We start from the raw sequence: 19,242 nt of genomic DNA, 5'->3' as shown, positions 1-19,242 counted from the left end.
TAATAACTTACTCCACTCTTACAGCGTTCTCCCGCAAGAAGCTCAGAAGTCTCCGCTGTCCTGGGGGCTTTTAAAATGCTGGCAGTCGGGAGGAAAGCCCTCCTGTCCCCGGAGCTTGCGGGGTGGGAGGTGGGGAGAAGGGCTTTTCTTCCCACCGCCAGCCTTCAGAACAGCCTTCTGAAGGCTGGTGGTGGGAAGAAAAGCCCTTGTCCCCCCCCCCCCCAGCCTTCAGAAGAGGTCGGGGGACAGACTGTCCCCGGACCTGGTCTGAAGGCGGTTTCCATAGGAACGCATTGATTGATTTTCAATGCATTCCTATGGGAAACCGTGCTTCGCAAGACGAAAAACTCGCATGAAGAAAAAACTTGCGGAACGAATTAATTTCGTCTTGCGAGGCACCACTGTACCTGTTTTGCTGTATGATGTATTGAATATGGGCCTATGGCCGCAATAAACTATCTATCTATCTAAAGGCAAGAGGGATTTGGAGTGGCATCTGGGGCAAGGAGTTCCATAATGATGGTGCATGATCTCCAAGCAGCTGATGGTGGAGAAAGATCCATTAACCTCAGCGAGAGAATTTTGATGGGGATGGTTTGTGGACAGCATGTGTTGGGAGCCATAGGATTAATTTTTCCAAAGCGCGGCTACTGAGGGCTACTAAGTCTCCCTTAGTAGTTCTAACTTGCATGGCTCGGTTAATTGTACAGTTCCCAAGGGAGTCTAGCTTACCACTGAACTGCTGCTCATTAGAATTCCTTTTTAGCAGTGCCCTGGAGGCTTGTGGCTTCAAATGGCATCCCTCATCAATATTTAAGGCCTGTCATTGCGAACGTGGTAGAAAGAAGCTCACTTTGTGGCTTGGAAGAAGAAAGTGAAATGGTTTTGGAGGGGTAGAGAGACCTTGTCCTGAAGCATCACCTGTGAAGTTGGATAAACAAACCTGATAATGAATTGGTGGTCTTGCTTCCAATGTATAATAGAGCTGTGTTCTGCGAACATAACCCGGTAGGCCCAGGAAAACCAAGGGAAATCAGGACATTGTTTTCACAGAGTCACAAAGGAGAAAAATTGAGACAGGAGATGCTAGAAAGTTCAGAAAGAATGGTAGTTTCACCCTCAGAGAGCTACAGTTCCCACAATTTTTTGAGGGGGGGAACCATCTGCTTTAAATGTGCAGTGGATGTGTTTGAAATGTTTGGTGCAGATCTGTCTTTTGTGTCACCAGTTTTAACTCAGGGACTGTGATGAAGGTGAAAGAGAAGTGCATGCATTTGTATGTATTTGCATGCATGTGTATGTTTACAGTGTGCATGTGTTTATATGTCTATTCCTTCTCATAGAAATGGCCATAGACATGCAATACAACTGTAACCACAAATCAACAAGCTCAGAAATACAGGGGAGATAGGGTTGTGTGTATGAACCTAGCAAGTGGATCAGCCTTGAGCTGTGTTTTGGTCAGTTACATATGATAGTTATCCACAGAATGTGAATTTAGCCACGAATTTCCAATTTCTACCCCCAGTTTTGGTTGCAGTAGTATTTCATGTTTACACCGTTTCTTTTCTGCTTGTAATCCAGTTTACACATCAGCCGTAATCTTCAGGGGTCATCCCTTGCCAGTTGCAGAACCCAAGCAGCCAGTGAAGCCACAGAGCTAATTCTTTTTTAAGTCCTAGAAGAAAATTAGCCATTACTTTGGTTAACAGTCAGTCTGATGTGACCTGACGCGTGACTGCCGTACTAGCTTGGGAGGGAAGTGTTTGGTCCTGATCTTTCACGCTAGACGAGCATATCGAAATTGGCTTTAGCATTTTGAAAAGGCCAAAGAGTTTATTTATATTTTATGCTGCAGATGTGCTATTAAGCAGGAAAGGATAAACACTGTGTGTGGAACCCTCTGGAAATGCATCTGCAGTTTGCTGAACAGCTAAGGACAGAGAGAGCTGCTTTACAGCGATTTCGGAATATTCTTGAGTTTCTAAAGCTTTTCAGATCACCCTGTGACCTGAACAGATGGTAGAGAGCTGGAAACTTGATCGCTGGCTTTGCTGTGCTTTTCCGCTGATACCACTTTATAAATAAACCAGCAAACACTGGCAGGTAGTGCTACAATTCCCACAGTGGATTGTAATCCCCCGTTTTATGTAGCTCTGGGAATTGCAGCTCTGTGAGGGGCATAGGAGGTGTGCAAACAATTCTCAACACCCTTAATAAACTGCCATTCCCAGGATTCTTTGGGATAAGCCATGACTGTTTAAAGTGGCATGATACTGTTTTGAATTTATATGTGCCCTCGGCCTCTGGGAGCACAGCCAGACATGTCACGGAAGTTTGGTGTCAAAGCTAGGCCATGGGCAGCATTCTAGAGTGATTCAGGAGCTGGGAACCTAGAGTCAGGGGTCAGAAGGCATATCAGGGGGCAGGACTGTAAAATAAGCCACAAATCTGAAATGAAGAGCAAGACCAGAAATGGAAGACAGGCCAAAGCTCAGGCAGGGCTGCTTACTCAAGCGAAGTTCCCGTGAAACAGGAAGCCCTTGTGTTCCAAAGAGACACTTCCTCTTTAGAAGAAGAGTTTGGATTTGATATCCCACCTTTCACTCCCCTTCAGGAGTCTCAAAGCGGCTAATAATCTCCTTTCCCTTCCTCCCCCACAACAAACACTCTGTGAGGTGAGTGGGGCTGAGAGACTTCAAAGAAGTGTGACTGGCCCAAGGTCACCCAGCAGCTGCATGTGGAGGAGCGGAGATGCGACCCCGGTTCCCCAGATTACGAGACTACCGCTCTTAACCACTACACCACACTGGCAAGAGTCATAGGTCAGTGCTAAGGCATGTGCATTACATGCAGGAGATCCCAGGTTCAGTTTACGGCATTTCCAGGTAGGGCTGAGAGGGACACCTGTCTGAAACCCTGGAGAGTCGCTACAACCATCTGCACTGCAGTCTTGGAATAAAATATTTGTAAAAATAGCAAACATTACATATCACCACACTATTATGTTACACCGTTATAAGCTCTTTTACAATTTGGGAGGGGCAAAATGGGAAAGCGACATCAGGAACTAATAATATTTATGTTGATGGTTGCAGGGTAATAAAAATAGAAAAACTGCAGAGTCCTTGAGACACTGAGTTCTTGGAACAATGAGCTGTGGCAAATCGGCATGGCAGAAAAATTGACATACTAACTTAAGTTAGTTAAAAGTAAAGCCAATATATTAGATTTTTCTTAAAGCATGGCAAGATTTTATCTCATATACAAATCAGGGATGTATTTAACACTATCAAAGCTTTTCATCAGATTATAGAAAAGAGATTAAGTTGATGAAGTATAATGGAAATTTCCAGGACGCTAATGGATCTTAAATATATGCTTACCTACCTATATGTAAAGGGACGTGGGTGGCGCTGTGGGTTAAACCACAGAGCCTAGGACTTGCCGATCAGAAGGTTGGCGGTTCGAATCCCCGCGACGGGGTGAGCTCCCATTGTTTGGTCCCAGCTCCTGCCAACCTAGCAGTTCGAAAGCACGTCAAAGTGCAAGTAGATAAATAGGTACCGCTCCATGGGAAGGTAAACGGCGTTTCCGTGCGCTGCTCTGGTTCGCCAGAAGCGGCTTAGTCATGCTGGCCACATGACCCGGAAGCTGTACGCTGGCTCCCTTGGCCAATAACGCGAGATGAGCGCCGCAACCCCAGAGTTGGTCACGACTGGACCTAATGGTCAGGGGTACCTTTACCTTTACCTTACCTATATGTAAAAAGTGTTTAGAGCCTTTTACCTTCTGACAGTAATTACACGATGTAACTCTTTGTTGTTGTTTCTGTAATTTTTTTTGGATGGAGGAGGGGGAGAAAGAAGGATTCATTACTGCCAGCTCCAGGTAGGGATGGAAAAAAGTTGTCCTGTGAAACCCTGGAAACCTAATGTCAGACATTATAGACAACACCAGAGGACCAGTGATCTAACTCAGTGTAAGGCAAATTCCTATGCTATCACTGACTGACGAAGGCCTCAGATAAGTACCTCTGGAAATCTTGTTTCTTGAGGTGTCAGCATTGTGTTTAGTTGGGGAAGGGGGATACAACCGTTGTCAATGTGACAGTGGAATTGTTACCGATAAGGAAGGGTTGCATCCAGAAGAAATTTCCCTTTGCAAGGAATTAAGAGCAGCAGCAATTACAATAGAGGGTTGAAGGTAGCAATGCAGAAAGAGGACAGGCAGAACGAAAGCGGGGAAATACTGCAATTCAAGGACGTAGAAGAAGAGGAAGAGGAAGAGGAAGAGGAAGAGGAAGAGGAAGAAGAAGAAGAAGAAGAAGAAGAAGAAGAAGAAGAAGAAGAAGAAGAAGAAGAAGAAGAAGTTTTATTCATACCCTGCCCATCTGGATGGGCTTCCCCAGCCACTCTGGGTGGCTTGCAGCATATCTAAAAACATAATAAAATATGAGCAAAAAGATTAGCAATTCTCATTTAATAGCATACACCTTAATAGTCGACTACCCTCTGCACTTGCGCCATTAATAACCAGAAAACCAGATGGACATTTGTTCCGATTCAGCAGTAAGCCACAGGTTTTCCCAGCGAAAGCAGCAGGGCAAAAGAAAAACCTCTCGGACCCATGCCTAGAAATTGTCGGACAAATGCAAGTGTGGATGATCACAGAGATTCATTGGCAGAGATAGCCCTGTAAAGCCCTGGCATCTGTCTCTCTGCTTCTGTGTTTCCACAACTACTGCCGTCTGGTGGCCAGTGTGTCATAGTGTCAGCAAAACATAGCTTGTTTATACAGAGGCTGTGGTGATGGTGGGGTTGAAAGTTTTTTTTTTTATATATATAAAAGCAGATAAAATGACAAGTCTAGATTAATTGCACATGGGGTATAATTGTTTTGGTCCATGTGAATAATAATAATAATAATAAAAATAATAATAATGAAGACTTTTGCAATATGGCTCCCTTCCATAGAGTCAGAACAACATTTGATCTCTTGGGATATGTACCTAAATACTCCTGCAGGTTCTTTTCTCTTTCTCATCATAATTAGGTAAACTGCACAAAAGGTAAGCAGGGCCAAAAGGTAGAAAGTGTTGGGATACTGCCAGGGAGACAAAGTCCATCTGAGCCCCCAAGCTCGGCTGCCGGACGATCCAAAGCTCTCCTGTAGACAGGCAATATCAGCAATTAGCGACACGAAGCCTCAAGAATAGATTGCCACATTCTTAGGCTGGTGCACACTCTATCAGCAGAATTCACACAGCAAAAGATGCACAGCAGGAGAGCATATTTACAGTTTATACAGCGTTGGTCAGAACAAAGAAACCATGACCGTCTGCATCGGTATGTTCAGGCAAGAAGGGAGAAACGAAAGCAAGTGAAAAACATAAACATCCTGTGAACAGGAAATGCGCAGACTCTGTGACTCACAGCCTGCTCCCTTTTAAGGTGGAACGGAAATATCCTAACAGAAAGGCCAGGTCAGATTATTTGTCTGTATAGCCCAGAATTGCCTGTTCTGACTGGCAGCAGCTCTCCAGAGACCCACCTTCCCCACCCGTCCCTGTCCCTGTAGTTGTAGCCAGAAGTTCCCTACCCTTGGTCTCTAAGATCATCTGCTACCAGACCCTTTTTAAGTGGGAATGCCAGGACTTGAGACCTTCTGTTCATAGACCTTGTGCTCTGCCACTGAACTATAGCCTATTAGGCGGTGGCAAAGAGCTAAATGAGAATGAGTGGAGATTGTGAATTCTACCTGGCTGAGATACCTGTACTGCAGTGTTGTGGAAGTCTGGCACTCTTCAAGTTCTGCCTCCATGGTCTGAGGCAGCATGGAGATTGTAGGAGGCTAGAATGCTGTTGCACTCATGCTGCTGCTTGTTGGCTTCTCATAAGCATCTGGCTCTCCCACTGTGAGACCAGGACACTGGACTAGATGGGCTTCTTGCTATTCTTACCAGTTTCGCTTGCTTTTAATCAGGATAGTGTGGGCAGAGTCTGGGCAAGAATGGAGGTTCTCCTGGGCACTGTCCCTGCAGAGATGTCTTACATTTTAGGGCTTTTCTGCAGGATGAGAAAACATTTCAGTGGGGTAATTCCCTTAAAATGCTTACCTGTAGTGGAACACCGTGCTCTTCCTTCATGGATCGAACTGGGGTAACCTTGTTTAATCTTCAGCACTCAAAATATAAGGCAAGAGCCTGGCTTTGCACAGTGGATGAAGTATATAGCTGCTGAGCAAATAGTAAATCAATAAACTGAAAGGTTAACGAAATAGCAGGACAGTAAGAAAGGGATGGAACAGATAGCTTGCTCCTCTTTGCAACGTTTAGTTTTCTTAAAAATAACATGAACTATGGGTTCATGAAGTGCCACACTGAAGGTCAGGATGTTGCAGCGCTATCTTCACAACAGAAGTGTAGCTTTGTGCGAACCCCAGCAAAACCATGTAATAAAGGTGCAGGCATTGCACTAGAAGCAGATTTTGCTAGAAGGGCAGTAAATTCTTCAAAGTGAAGGGTGAGCATCGCAATAGAAAACCGGTGAAATACTCAACAGTGGAGCGGTGAAAACACAATCAAAATATGGTTGGCGTAATACATTTTTAGCTAAAATGGCATGCAGTGAAAGCCAGCCAGCCAGCTCTGTGTTTCTGATGTTTGCCAGACTGCTTAATGCCACTACTAATGAAGGATTTTACACATCTTCATTTCTCTTTCAAGACACACAGGCCCAATTGTAGACACATCTCATCCATGGCTGCAATCAATACTGAGTATGCTTTGCACCGTGGACCCAAGTGGCATGTAATTATGAGACTGTATTGATTTCCCCGCAAAGAGGTTGCTAGCGTACAAAATAGCAGCTTGACTTTCAAATGACTGGACCAGCAGCCTTTTCTTTCCCTGAGAAAATTAACATGGTTTGGTGAAAGCTCCGAATTCTGTGCAGGGTCTTGAAATCGCATTGTAGCAACACTGTAAGAAGTGGGTCACTCTCCCCTGTTATAAATCTTCACCACTCCTGATCATTTTATGTGCAGCCCATTTGGCTGCCCGGGGAAAATATTTGGGACCCAATCCAGACAGCTGCATGGGGAATCGGCTCTGCCCAGCTGGGCCTCAGTGCCCCTTCCTCCTGCTGAAAGGGAAATTGGAGATACCATATGTCTGCCTTTGGTCCCTCGCATGCATGTGTTAGAATATAGCCATCTATGCATTTAACAACGTAAATCGGTATTGGAATTAGTATGGCTTATTTTTAAAAAAGTATTAGCGGCTTTAAGGAGCTGACGTGGTGTAGCTAAGTGACTGAACTCCCTAGTTTGAACCTGTCCTCTTCCGTCACGAATTCAGTAGCCCTAGACCCTCCATCCGCATTGGGAGAATAATAATTACCAATGTTATGCATATGTCCTGTTAAAAAATGAGTTGTCAAAGTATGGCTATTCCACAGTAAATGTCTAGTGTGGAAGTTGGCTGCAACGAGTTTCTTGTGCAAAAGTCTCTTTTTGTGCTGAACCCAGGCATCTCTCTACCAAGTGATTCCTGATTCCCTGCATTCGATGTAAACACAATTCTTCAGCTTTTTATCACTCCAATATGTTAGCTGTCTCTCAGGCCATGTGATGGTGCAAAATTATGTGCTACTCCAAGTCACTTTTCCTCAAAGAGCTGAGCTATGCGACCTGATTTAATTTAACAACAACAACATTTTTATTATTTATACCCCACCCATCTGGCTGGGTTTCCCCAGCCACTCTGGGTGGGTTACAACATATCTAAAAATATAATAAAAGCATCATCAATCCTTAAAAACTTCCCTCAACAGGGCTGCCTTCCAATGTCTTCTAAAAGTCGGATAGTTGTACCTGTATATGTATGTTCATTGGAATTCGGTAGAAATGGTCAAGAAATGTTCCTTGAAAGAGTAATAAAAAGAAATTGTTATTTAGGGGAACTGAATTTAATTCTAAATTATATTCCGGAAATGTGGGAAATTTCAAGGGGTCAAAAAAATTGGATGTACCATGCTATATTACAAGCAAAAAAACTAGCTTTGATGAATTGGAAGAGCCGCAAAAAGATTCCATTCAGCACATGGATTGGTAATATGGACAGATTAGCTACATATGAACGAATTGCATGTCGACAGAAAATAAGAATGGATAAATATGAAGAAATCTGGAATGAATATTTAAGCGATAAGGCGGATAGTGGTGGGAAGTAGGGGGAGGAGAGAGAGATGGGTAAATACTGTTTAAAAAGGTGTAGTCATAGGTATATCAATTCAAATCTGAATTGTCAAATTGTGTTACTATTGTTATTATGGCTTTTGTTGTATGTGTCTCTTGCAGCTGATGTTTATATTGAAAAAATGATGAAAGAAATTTTTTAAAAAACCAAAAAACTGGATAATTTGTTCTGTGTACATTATTATTATTTTCAGAGGGGGGTGTTGTTGTTTATTTTATTTTTTACATGCCCTCCACCTATGGGTCCCAGGGCCCAACAATTTAAAATGCAGTTTAAAACCATTAAAAAACTTAGAACCACAGAAAATAGGGTAATATTTGCTCTAATGACCCTTTCATGCTATTTAAAATCTATCCATGGCTCTTAGCTGTGATGGAATCTCCATGTTCAGAGTCAGCATGCTGGTTCAGATACCGGATGCTGGTGAGCCATAGCAGGAAAGGCGAGGTTGCCTTTGTGTGAGTTGCGGAAAAGCATCTCGTTGGCCAATTTGGGAAACAAGATGCGGAATTAAACATGACTTTCAGTATAATTCAGCAAAGATATTGTTAGCTTTGGTCCAAGTAGTACTGGGTGCCACCCAACACAGAGCAAATCTGTTTCAGTCACACTTAACAAACTTGTGTGTTTGAAACAGATGTTATATATGCGTATACAGTGGTGCCGTGGTTCTCGAACTTAATCCGTTTCGGGAGTCCGTTCGATTCCTGAAACCGTTCGAAAACCAAGGCACAGCTTCTGATTGGCCGCAGGAGCTTCCTACACTCAAGCAGAAACTGCGTTGGTCGTTCGGCTTCCGAAAAATGTTTGGAAACCGGAACATTTACTTCCAGGTTTGCAGTGTTCGGGAGCTGATTTGTTTGGCAACTAAGACGTTCAGGAACCAAGGTTTGACTGTAGTTTTAATGCTGTTAATGTTCAGTTGCTTTTTAATTCCTGGTTTTCCCCCTCCATGTTTTTTTAACAGTTCTTGTTTTTAATCTGTAAGCTGCCTTGAGTCCCGTATGGGGGAAAAGGTGGGGTACAAATAAATACATAATAATAATTACTAAAAACCAAGTTGTGTCATAAGGGTCTTCTGACAGTGGGTGGCCCAGAGGTGACATCTGCACCCAGATTGTTCCACGCTTACTGAATTTGCTCTGTGTCTAGGTTTAATGGCATACAGGACTGTTTCATTACCTTTACATCTGTTCAGCAGCTGGTGTGGTTTAGTCCCTCTGGTTCTCTGCAACAGGGTGGCATGATGTATCTTTTCACCGCATTAGACAGAATAGGTTGGTTTGCTGGGGAAATCGTGGCAAGCTGGTGCCTCTGACATTGTACAGCCATGGGCCAAATTACCTTGTGAGACCACTTCCTGATCTGGTGTGCTGCTTGTTCCTCTGAGATCTTATATTTGTACTGACAAACAACTTAAGCTTTTGCCTTTCTTTCTCCTTTTTTCTTTTTGTTTTGTTCCTCCCCTGCCTCCGCCCCCTCCCACATTTCTACAGCAGCAAAGGAGGGAGAAGGAACTAAGGAAACAGCAAGAGAGGGAGCAGCGAAGGCATTATGAGGAGCAAATGCGCCGAGAAGAGGAGAGGAGGCGTGCCGAGCATGAACAGGTAACCCGCATCTCCTCCAGGATGAATCTGCTTTTTATGGATGAACCTGCTGATTTCCAAGGTTGGAACCCAGTTTTGTCCCTGTGCGTTCGCCCAATATCAAGCTGCTGTTACTTCCAGTTCCCTGGCATATGTGTTGTCATCGAGCACATGCTTCTAAGCAGCATTGCGTTTTTAGGTGTACCCTTAAAACACCATGCCTGCATCTCCCTACGAATCTAATGTTCTTTGATATGGTTCAAATAACGGTGTAAATGATGGATTTGCCATTTGAGTGCTTCACCTCCAGTGCCAATCTCACCTGAGTGAACCCTTGCAGGTGCTTTGTAAAAAAACATTACCAGCAGCTGCACAGTCTGCTGGGATTGGTACATGTGATGGCTTGCTCAGACATTTGTTTCCAACGTCTTCACTTTCACTTCCAGCTGGCATTTCAGAGTCACCGCTGATTCAAAATAAGCATTAAAGTGGCTTAGTGACTCTGCCCTTGGAAATTTAAGAAACCGTGTTTCATTCATTACACTTGTGTGCTCTGTTGCTTTCACTGCCAAACTCTTAGTCACTTGTTCTGTGTTCATTCCTGTCCATTATGTGACTCGCCAGCTCACTAACTAATGCAATAAGGCTGGATATCTTCTTCTCACAACCACTTCCTCTCTGCAAAAAAAAAAGTTGGTGATTTGTCTCTGGATGCTTTCTAGCTTTCAGTGGGGAATATGTTTAGAATTGACTCAGGTATCTATAATGGACTCTTCAGTTTATCATTACTGGAATGTGTTGCAGTGAGCCTCAGGCTCACACACTCTCCTCTTCCAGCATGACCACAGAGAGGAGAACAGCAGATTTTGCTTTCATATTTGATTAGTTACTGTTTAGTGTTACACCCTGAACTAAACTGGTTAATCTTAACTATGGTTTGTTTGAAATGAGCTACCTTCACAACCCATGGTTTGCAGCTGGCTTGTTTCAAACAAAACACAGTTAAGATGTACCACAGTTAATTTGGATGAAATGCAAGCTGTGCTTACTCCAAAATGGAAGCAAAAGGTGCCAAACTCCTTGCGGTCATGATAGTGGGGAGTGTGCCAGGCGTGAAACCTCTTTCCTGATACAGACATCACTGCAGCTGGTGTTGGGCAGGGTGGTAGCAAAGTTAGGAGTGTACAGGTATACTAATGGCAGTGAAAGACGGACTCCATCAGTGCATTCACACAGCTCTGACCTCACTGCTACTCTATCCTGCCCAAGTGCTGCCCTGGCAAGCTGCCATGATGGTGATATTGGGAGGGCATGGCTCTTGCCCACCACACCAACTGCTGCTGGTGTGTGCCAGCCCAGGAATTGCTCCAGCTCATGCTCATCAAGATAAACCATGGTTTATCATGATATGCGAGTACAGTCTATTAGTAAATGGGTCTGCATCCTGCATTTTTTGGCCAATGTCAGAATTTAGGGTGAGTTGCAACGTTTAGAATGAGTTAATGTAAGATGATTTGAATTTTATGATGTTAAGATTTTGTTTATATTTGTTTTACTGTGTGTTGTAGAACACCTTATGCTCTTTGGAGGACAATAATATTATTTATTTATTTATTTATTTATTTATTTATTTAAACATATTAAGTAAACAAAATACAGAAAATAAAGAAGGAATTTATTAATATTGAAACTGATGATTATATTAAATCTCAGCTTTCAACTTCGTTTTCAAAAAGAGAAGTACGTTTTCAGCTCATCTGGCATGAAGACGGGGTTGAAGTGCCTGATAAACACAATTTCAAGACCAGAGGCTGTATGGACTCTTTAAGGAAAAATCTTACAGCCATCATTTTCCTACCCGCAACGCCATGATGATGAGCAGTACCCAGATAAACCACACAAAATGAAAAGTTGCACCTTTATAGACATATTTCAGCTTTTCTTGGTGCAGGAATTGGGTACTTGAATCAAGCTTGGAGGTAGCCGAATCAGCTAACCTGTGACCCTCCAGATGATGCTGAATTGCACATCCATCAGTCACAGCCAGCCTGGCCAATGATCAGAGATGATGGGGTTTTTAGTTCAGTATCAGCTGGTGGTCCATGCGCCATTCCTGCTTTTAAAAAATAGCAAGTCTGAGTAGAATGCTTGTTCTCAAATTAGTTGAACAACATCTGATCAGATTTGTTTAAAGAGCTCTTCACCAGTGGTGGTTGCATTTCTGTTCAGTTTATCAGATGATTTATCCCTACCTCTTTTTACAGAATTTGGGTAACTGTGGCACGGAAATTGCCTTCCTTATTTTATGCATAACATACAGGCAGCCCTGAATGTTACTATGCCATCTACTTTGTGGTATCTCAGCAGCGGTTTTTTCAAAGTTGCATGGTGTTCATCCAAATGCTTTACATCACAATAACACTGCATTCCCTTTGGTTCCTCTCCTTAATGTTTCTGCGGTTCTTTCTTCAAATTTCAACATGTGGCCACTTCTTTCTCTTTGAAATTACGGTTCTTTCTTTTTCTCTCCTTTTTTCCTGCTCCCTGCTGCGCACCCAGGAATACATCAGGCGACAGTTAGAGGAAGAACAGAGGCAGTTAGAGATCCTGCAGCAGCAATTACTGCAGGAGCAAGCTCTACTTCTGGTAATGGGGAGTCAGGATCCCTGTCGCATCCTTTGCCCAGCCCTTTCTGTGTATAATGAGACTGCATGTTATTAGCCAAATGTGTAACTGGGCCTTCAGACTTATAGGGTTGCCATCTTTTTTGGAGATTTGCCTTTCTCCTATACATTATAAATCTGAGTACCTTAATTTGTTCAAGCATTGGCATTTGTAATATTTATTAAATTCCCAACACATTCAAATGTTTGGGGGAGCATGCAGTAATGGAATGGCCGGCTGGTAGTCCGAGGGTTGGCTCTAGCCCAGGAAGCCATTTTATTTGGCCGTATCTAGTTTGAGTCAGGGCGCATTGTTAAAAAGAGATAAATATCCTAAGCCCTAACTAGATGTTACTTCAGAGCTTCATGCTTAGCTCTATTGATGTGTTTTACTTCTTCTTAAAAGCAGCTGCTAGGGCAGGCACAATTTGGATCAGAGGCATGACACTGATAGAGGTTAACCCCTTCCCCTCTCCATGCCACAGCCCCAATCCAAATCCACTCCTGGCTGCTGGTAGCTACAGAAGAGAAAATAAACAGGCAAGGATCTGCAGCTACTAGCATCTCTAGGGGAGTTAATTTAGATTGATTACACCCACAGCACAGAGGGAAATGAATTTTTTCCCTTGATATTTGCACTAACATACAGGACTGTTTAATTTTTTATAGTAATAGTCACCTGCTATCTAGAGCTGGCCAGATTAAGGATTAAACATATATAGTCTGAAATGAGGATTAAGCACGTATAGTCTGAAATGCAGTATTCCTGCTACTGCTTCTAGGACACCCTTGTTCATAGGAAAGCATGTGTCTTCTCCCTGAGTTGCAGCCTGTGAGAGCAGTATTGAAGGGCAGGTGGACTACCAGTGACCAGGCTTGAAGTTACAAAACCAAAAGGCTCAGAATCAAAGTAGTCCTTGATTAAAACAACAATTTTAGGTGGCAATCCTAAAAGTCTAGGCCAATGTGAGTGTGGAGAGTCTCGTTCAAGAATTATTTTGCCAACTCTTACCCAGGTTCACTCCCGTCACCTGGCAAGAGAATTGTCCAACTCTCTGCTGTGCTAAGGATAGCGTGCTGCAACGGTTTCTTCCTTGAATGCAAGCACTGACACGCTCTGAATGTTTTCGTTGCCTTTCTGCCAATAACTGGAGCAGCCATTGCTGTGCACGTCTTTTCCTCTGCTCAGTCCGCTTCTAGAACATCCTTCATTTTCATGGAAGGAACAGGCCTCTGCTGTGTTTATTGCAAAGCTATTAATTGAAAGTTACTGGCACTGTGTGCTGGAATACAATCTAACTGAAACGTACTTGCTCCCTGTAATCTCTTCTTGGTTTTATAGGATTCGACGGCATATTTCAGTTGCAGGCTGCTTAGCTTTACATTCCTGACAGAAACATTTTTGCACTGCCTTTTCATGCTGTTTACAGTTTTGACATGGTTTATTTGCTGAATTTCCTGCATATATACTCTTCCCTTTACTCTCCCCACCCTGCCACTTAAGCTAAATTTATATCTTGTCTTTATTTTGGATGTGAATTGTTATTCTTTTCATTTTTCTTTTAAAAAACAGTATTATATTTATCAGTGCTGTTGGAGAGGTCATGGCTTGTTTCCCTCTTCCCAATAGACCCATTAATTTATATGACTGGACAGCGTACGCTAGACATTCCCCAACCTAGAGCTCTCCAGATGTGTTGCTCCACAGCTCCCATCATCTCAAACCATAGGCCTTTTAGCAGGGACTGATGGGAGTTTGAGTTCAACATTTGCAAGGCAATAGGTTGGGAAAGACTGGCATATGCAAACCCTTCATTGCATAAATAATGTTTCCCTCCATCAGTTTCATAACCACAGGAGGGACAGAACTTCCAGGCTGTAAAATTACAAATTGGACCACTAACTGAACAAAGCAGCAAGTTTAAAATAAACTCTTTAGAAAGAAATAAGCTGCCTCAGTAACGAGTTTTCCAGACTTTTCTCTGGGCATGCAGTGCGTTCAAGCTAATTTTCAGATAACCTGGTGGTACCATCCAGATACCAAATATGCATGATTTAGGAGGCATGCTTAGACTACAAGCTTAAACCACTTCCACACTTGTTTCAGACTGTCACAATTTCCCAACAAAATGTGATGGTTTTGTGAGTATACCCCGCTTCCCCCAAAGTTGTCACATTTGATGGAGCCTGAAAAGAGATGGTGTGGACCAGAGTTCCTGCTGTCTCAAGGCCTCATGAATGTCTAGCACATAGCTTCAGAAGCAGTGATGAGTAAGTAATTCAATACATTGGGGCAGGGTAAAGAGCACAAATGATAGAATAGAATAGAATAGAATAGAAATCAGCAATATGCTTTACAATGGACACCACCCAGACAATAACACAAGTAAAAAGTAAAAAAGAGAAACCTGTTTCAACATCCGCAAGACCCAGGGTCCATTTGGTCTCTTAGGGTTACTACATCCTTGCTATTTGGGCTTCAGTTTCCACTTGATATGTATCTGTGTTTGCCTTTTGTTGTTTCCCTCAACACCATACTGGCTGTGTACCTTTCAAGCTGCCATGCTGCTTCTAAATATTTGTTTGGCTTACATGTCTTGGTAGGAATATAAGCGCAAGCAATTGGAAGAGCAGCGGCAGGCAGAGAGGCTACAGCGGCAGTTGCAACAGGAGCGGGATTACCTGGTCTCCCTGCAGCAACAGCAGCAGCAACAGCAGAGGCAGGACCAGAGACCAGCAGAGAAGAAGCCGCTTTACCATTACAAGGAAGGGCTAAATGCCAGTGAGAAGCCAGCGTGGGCAAAGGAGGTAGGAATGGCCGTGTTTTCTGTTTTGCACCTTTCCCTGGGGTAGGAGGGAAAAAATCAGTGGAGCCAAAGACATTTACAGTGTTTTGTGAATATTTTCAGTGCTGACAAAAAACACCCTTTCCCCCTTTTAAAGCTGATTATTCAAAACTGCTACTTCACCTGCATTGCACTCATTTGCCCTCTGATGTCATCACAGACCCAAATCTGATTGGCCACATGGTGTTATATGATGGCATGATCCCTGATTCATCCATATGACTAAACCAGGGAGCAAGAAGTATCAGCAGTGAGGAGAAATGAAAGGAGACTGTTTTCACTATTTTTTCAAGTAAATATCTGCCCTATTGAAATTGCTGGTTTTTACTTGAAAATTAAAACTGCACAATGTTTGGTATAGCTGTAGCAGAAATACTATATAATAAATACTGTAAAAAAAATGCAACCCTTTTAATGCCTACGTTAGACTGTTGCATATTCACCATGAAGTAAAGTCCTAGTTGTGGAGATTTGCTTGGAATCCGTTCTGAGGAATGGTTCCACCATGCTCCCCTCTACTTTGCTATCGTTACTCAAGAGTGCTTAGATAAAAGCCTTGTTACATACAGCTTGAAGGGGCTTTAGTACATAAGTCTAGCGTTCATGAATGGAGCCCACAGAAGACTCACTGACATCACCTTATGGTACAAAAAATGACTCCGCTAAGTGGATTTGAGATTCTCATGTCGGGTGAATGAGGCCTCAGGCTTGTGCTGTAATGAATTGTGTGAGGAGCAAAACTGCGCAACTGTGCAGCAACCCTCATGAACACCTCTCTGAATGCCACCGTTGTGCAAATCCATTTCTCAGAGGAAGTAGTCTGGAGGGTCCTTTTGGCCAATCTATGGCCTATCTTCGGTATTAATGGTGACCAGCGTCAGTTCTCTGATGAAGTTAATTCGGGATGAGTTTGCCATCAGCCTCTCATTTTGTTTTAAGTACCATAGATAGTGCACAGTTGCTCCCATTTTCTACCCACAGCATTCCAAAGATTCCCCAGGTAATCCTCACATAATCTATAGATGGCATAGAAAAATAAAATGGATCTTAGCTTGAGCGGGGAGGGGGAAGAAAAAAGGTGTGTGTGTGTGTGTGTGTGTGTGTGTGTGTGTGTGTGTGTACTGGGCATCCAATTTGCCTGTCCAACACCATTGTCTGTAGGTGCCCACAGTGTCATCCTGGCTGATCCCCCACAGGTGGTCACTCTGGAGTATCAGTACTGTACTGTAGGTATTGTGTTTTGAGACCAACCCCAAAAGGTACTTACTGGGTGGTTTTCTGCTGTAATGCACAGGAACTGAACCTAGATCAGTGGCTTTCAAACTTTGTACGTTAGGGAGCCCTTTCCACATATATTCACGCTCTGAGCAACATTTCCACATCTGCCGCAAAAACCTCAGCACATCGCAGAAATCTCTTAGTTTTGTTCTAAGGTGCCTGCTCAGTTCATGTGAGGATATTGTCCATGTCTGATGGATCTCAACCACTGCCTGACATGAACAGAGAGAGGGTGCTGTTGAACGCACTTTGTGTCCTTGTGGCAGGATGTTGCTGGATAATTCAAGTCAATGGCGGGCTTCTAGGAAGCTGCTCTCTGTTACTGATCTTCATGTTGAAGAACTCAGGATCCCCCAGAACACAGTTTGAAAACCACCGGCCTAGACCGTGTTAGGAAGCTGCCTTCTGGCCTAGCATATCAGCAGCTCTTTCATCATGCTATGGGTGCCATCCATTTTTATTTATTGCCTGATTGGCCACAGTTCTGTATGAAAGTCTTTCTCCGCACGTCGTGCTTCACGAGCTGGTTCATCTTCTCCTGTGACCCTGTTGCATGTAATTTGTCTTGACGGCTGCTTATTTGTTAACTTGCTAAGGCGAGAGGCGGGGGGGGGGGGGAACGACTTGAAAAAAGAGGACAAAGCTTTGAACACCGGCCCCAATTTGTTTTTGTGGCTTATTACTGATGATGCCTGCTGATGGGTCAAGGTCAGGAACAGCCTGCTCTTATCTCTGCTGTAACTGTGCCAGCTGCTGAATAAGAAACTAGCATCCCCCACACAACACGGTTGCCCTGAAAGAAGGTATTGCCCATTCAAAAGGGGATTTCGGGTATCACTAGAGCAATGGTAATTGCTATCACTTCAAAAGCTTCTTGTCTGTTGCAGACTCTCCATTTGCAGGAGTGTCCTATACACAATTCTGTTTTATGATGTAGAATTTAGATTCCTGAAAATCGCCACTATCATTTTCATTTCTTCTTATCTGAAAAGCAGATTTCTTGCCCTTGTGGCTGTGGGAATGTGCTAAATGGGACTAGGAGTGGGGAGCTTTGTTCACGGATGGAAACACCTGCATTGCATAGTTTTGTGTGCAATGGGAGCAACTTCCTCGTGGAAGTAGCCCCGATCTAGCAGCTGAATTTTGATTGCCCCACAGATGTAATGTAGGAGTGTTGAGGGAAAGAGAGTCAAAATCCAAATGCCTTTTTTGTCATTTCTAATGGGGGTGTGTGTGTTTCTCTTTCTCCTCTGTCAGTCAAGGAGCACTGAAATTGACTAGACAAAGTGACAACAGCTTCTATACTAGTCAATTTCATACCTAGAGGAAGGGAGGAGGAGGAGGGTTCCTGAAAATCCTGAGCAGGAAGCAGAGCATACTGTTGAATTTAAATGATTTTTAATGAAATTACTTGTGAAATGCTTGCAGCATTTTTGCACCCACATGGCCCTCATAGCAGCTGACAATAGTCAGACAGGTAACTGTAAAAGGTATAAAAAGGGCAACCACAATGACTGAAATGTTGGAGCAATTTGCTTATGGGGGGTGAGAATATCTCAGCAGTAGCCAACATGGATTACATGGTCTAGCATCCCTGACTACTGGCCTCGCTGCCTGGGGCTAATGAGAGTTGGAGTCCAACAAAATCCAGAGGCCACTATGTTAGCTACTTTGGGGGCTTTTTAGTTTAGGGGGGAAAGGTGACTAAGCAGGGTGTGATGGAGCTTTATACAATTATGAATGCTTAGAGGGATTGGATAGAGAGACTGTTTTCACTCTCTCTTAACTCTGGAGTTCAGCATCATGCAATGGAATTGATTGGGCAGACAAAAGAAAATACTTAACTAACTTGGCAGGTTCACTGCTGCATGAGACAGTGTGATGACCATTGGCATAGCTAGCTTTTAAAATGGGATTAGAGCAATTTATGGAAGACAGGTCCATAATAGCTAAATGGCACTTTCATGATCAGAGTGAAGGTCTCACTGAATGCTGGTCGCTAGGTGGAGGGGGTCAATGGGAGAGGGCTGGTGCCTTCATGCTCTCCTTGGGAAGTTCCCAAAAGCATTTGACTGCCCACTGTTAGAAATGGGATGCTGAACAAGACGGCCCCTTGATGTGTTCCATTCAGGTAGTTATTATGCATTCTCTGCTAAATCAGCCTTGCTGAAGAATGCTGGGCATGTGCTGAGTGACCTTCTCTCACCTGTGAGTTAGAGCAACTAGCTTCCATGCAACCCTGGATTGGAGCTGAACTTTCCAAGCAGGCAGGAGCCCTGGTACTTCTTTTGTTAGAAGCTAATCATGGTGAAGGACATTTGCCAATAATTATATACTCGTGCGATTAACCAAAAACGTGTGTTTTAATAGTTTGATTTCTGTAATCCTGCTTTCCCAGGTACATCAGCGAGCTTTTAATAACCCACCAGTTATTCCAGCTAAGCAGAACCACAGTTTCGTGCCCCAACAACTGGTGACTTATGTTACTGACAAAGGTGTTGCTCCACAATCCAACTCTAAGCCCCTTATTGTTAAACCTCGTGGTAGACAAAACCAACGAGCATTAGACCCTCACAGAAAGGACTTTCCGGACTCTGCTAAGCAAACAC

General features: G+C 43.4%; 1 protein-coding gene across 6 annotated transcripts in view; it reads left to right on the top strand.

Annotated features, from left to right (window-relative positions):
* The window catches only part of TNIK (TRAF2 and NCK interacting kinase), a 287,359-nt gene that overhangs the window by 212,542 nt on the left and 55,575 nt on the right, over positions 1-19,242 (top strand). For 4 of the 6 annotated variants that reach the window (XM_053390547.1, XM_053390550.1, XM_053390551.1 and 1 more), the window contains 3 exons: positions 9,757-9,867; positions 12,406-12,492; positions 15,114-15,317. In XM_053390547.1, the coding sequence (XP_053246522.1) occupies positions 9,757-9,867; positions 12,406-12,492; positions 15,114-15,317 (402 nt within the window). The remainder of the gene's footprint in view (positions 1-9,756; positions 9,868-12,405; positions 12,493-15,113; positions 15,318-19,242) is intronic. The other 2 variants (XM_053390548.1, XM_053390549.1) reach the window with 2 other exon arrangements.

The sequence above is a fragment of the Podarcis raffonei genome, chromosome 5 (assembly GCF_027172205.1).
Source record: "Podarcis raffonei isolate rPodRaf1 chromosome 5, rPodRaf1.pri, whole genome shotgun sequence".
Taxonomy (NCBI): Eukaryota; Metazoa; Chordata; class Lepidosauria; order Squamata; family Lacertidae; genus Podarcis; species Podarcis raffonei.
The sequence above is the reverse complement of the archived record's forward strand: the minus strand, read 5'-3'. Positions and strand labels throughout refer to the sequence as shown.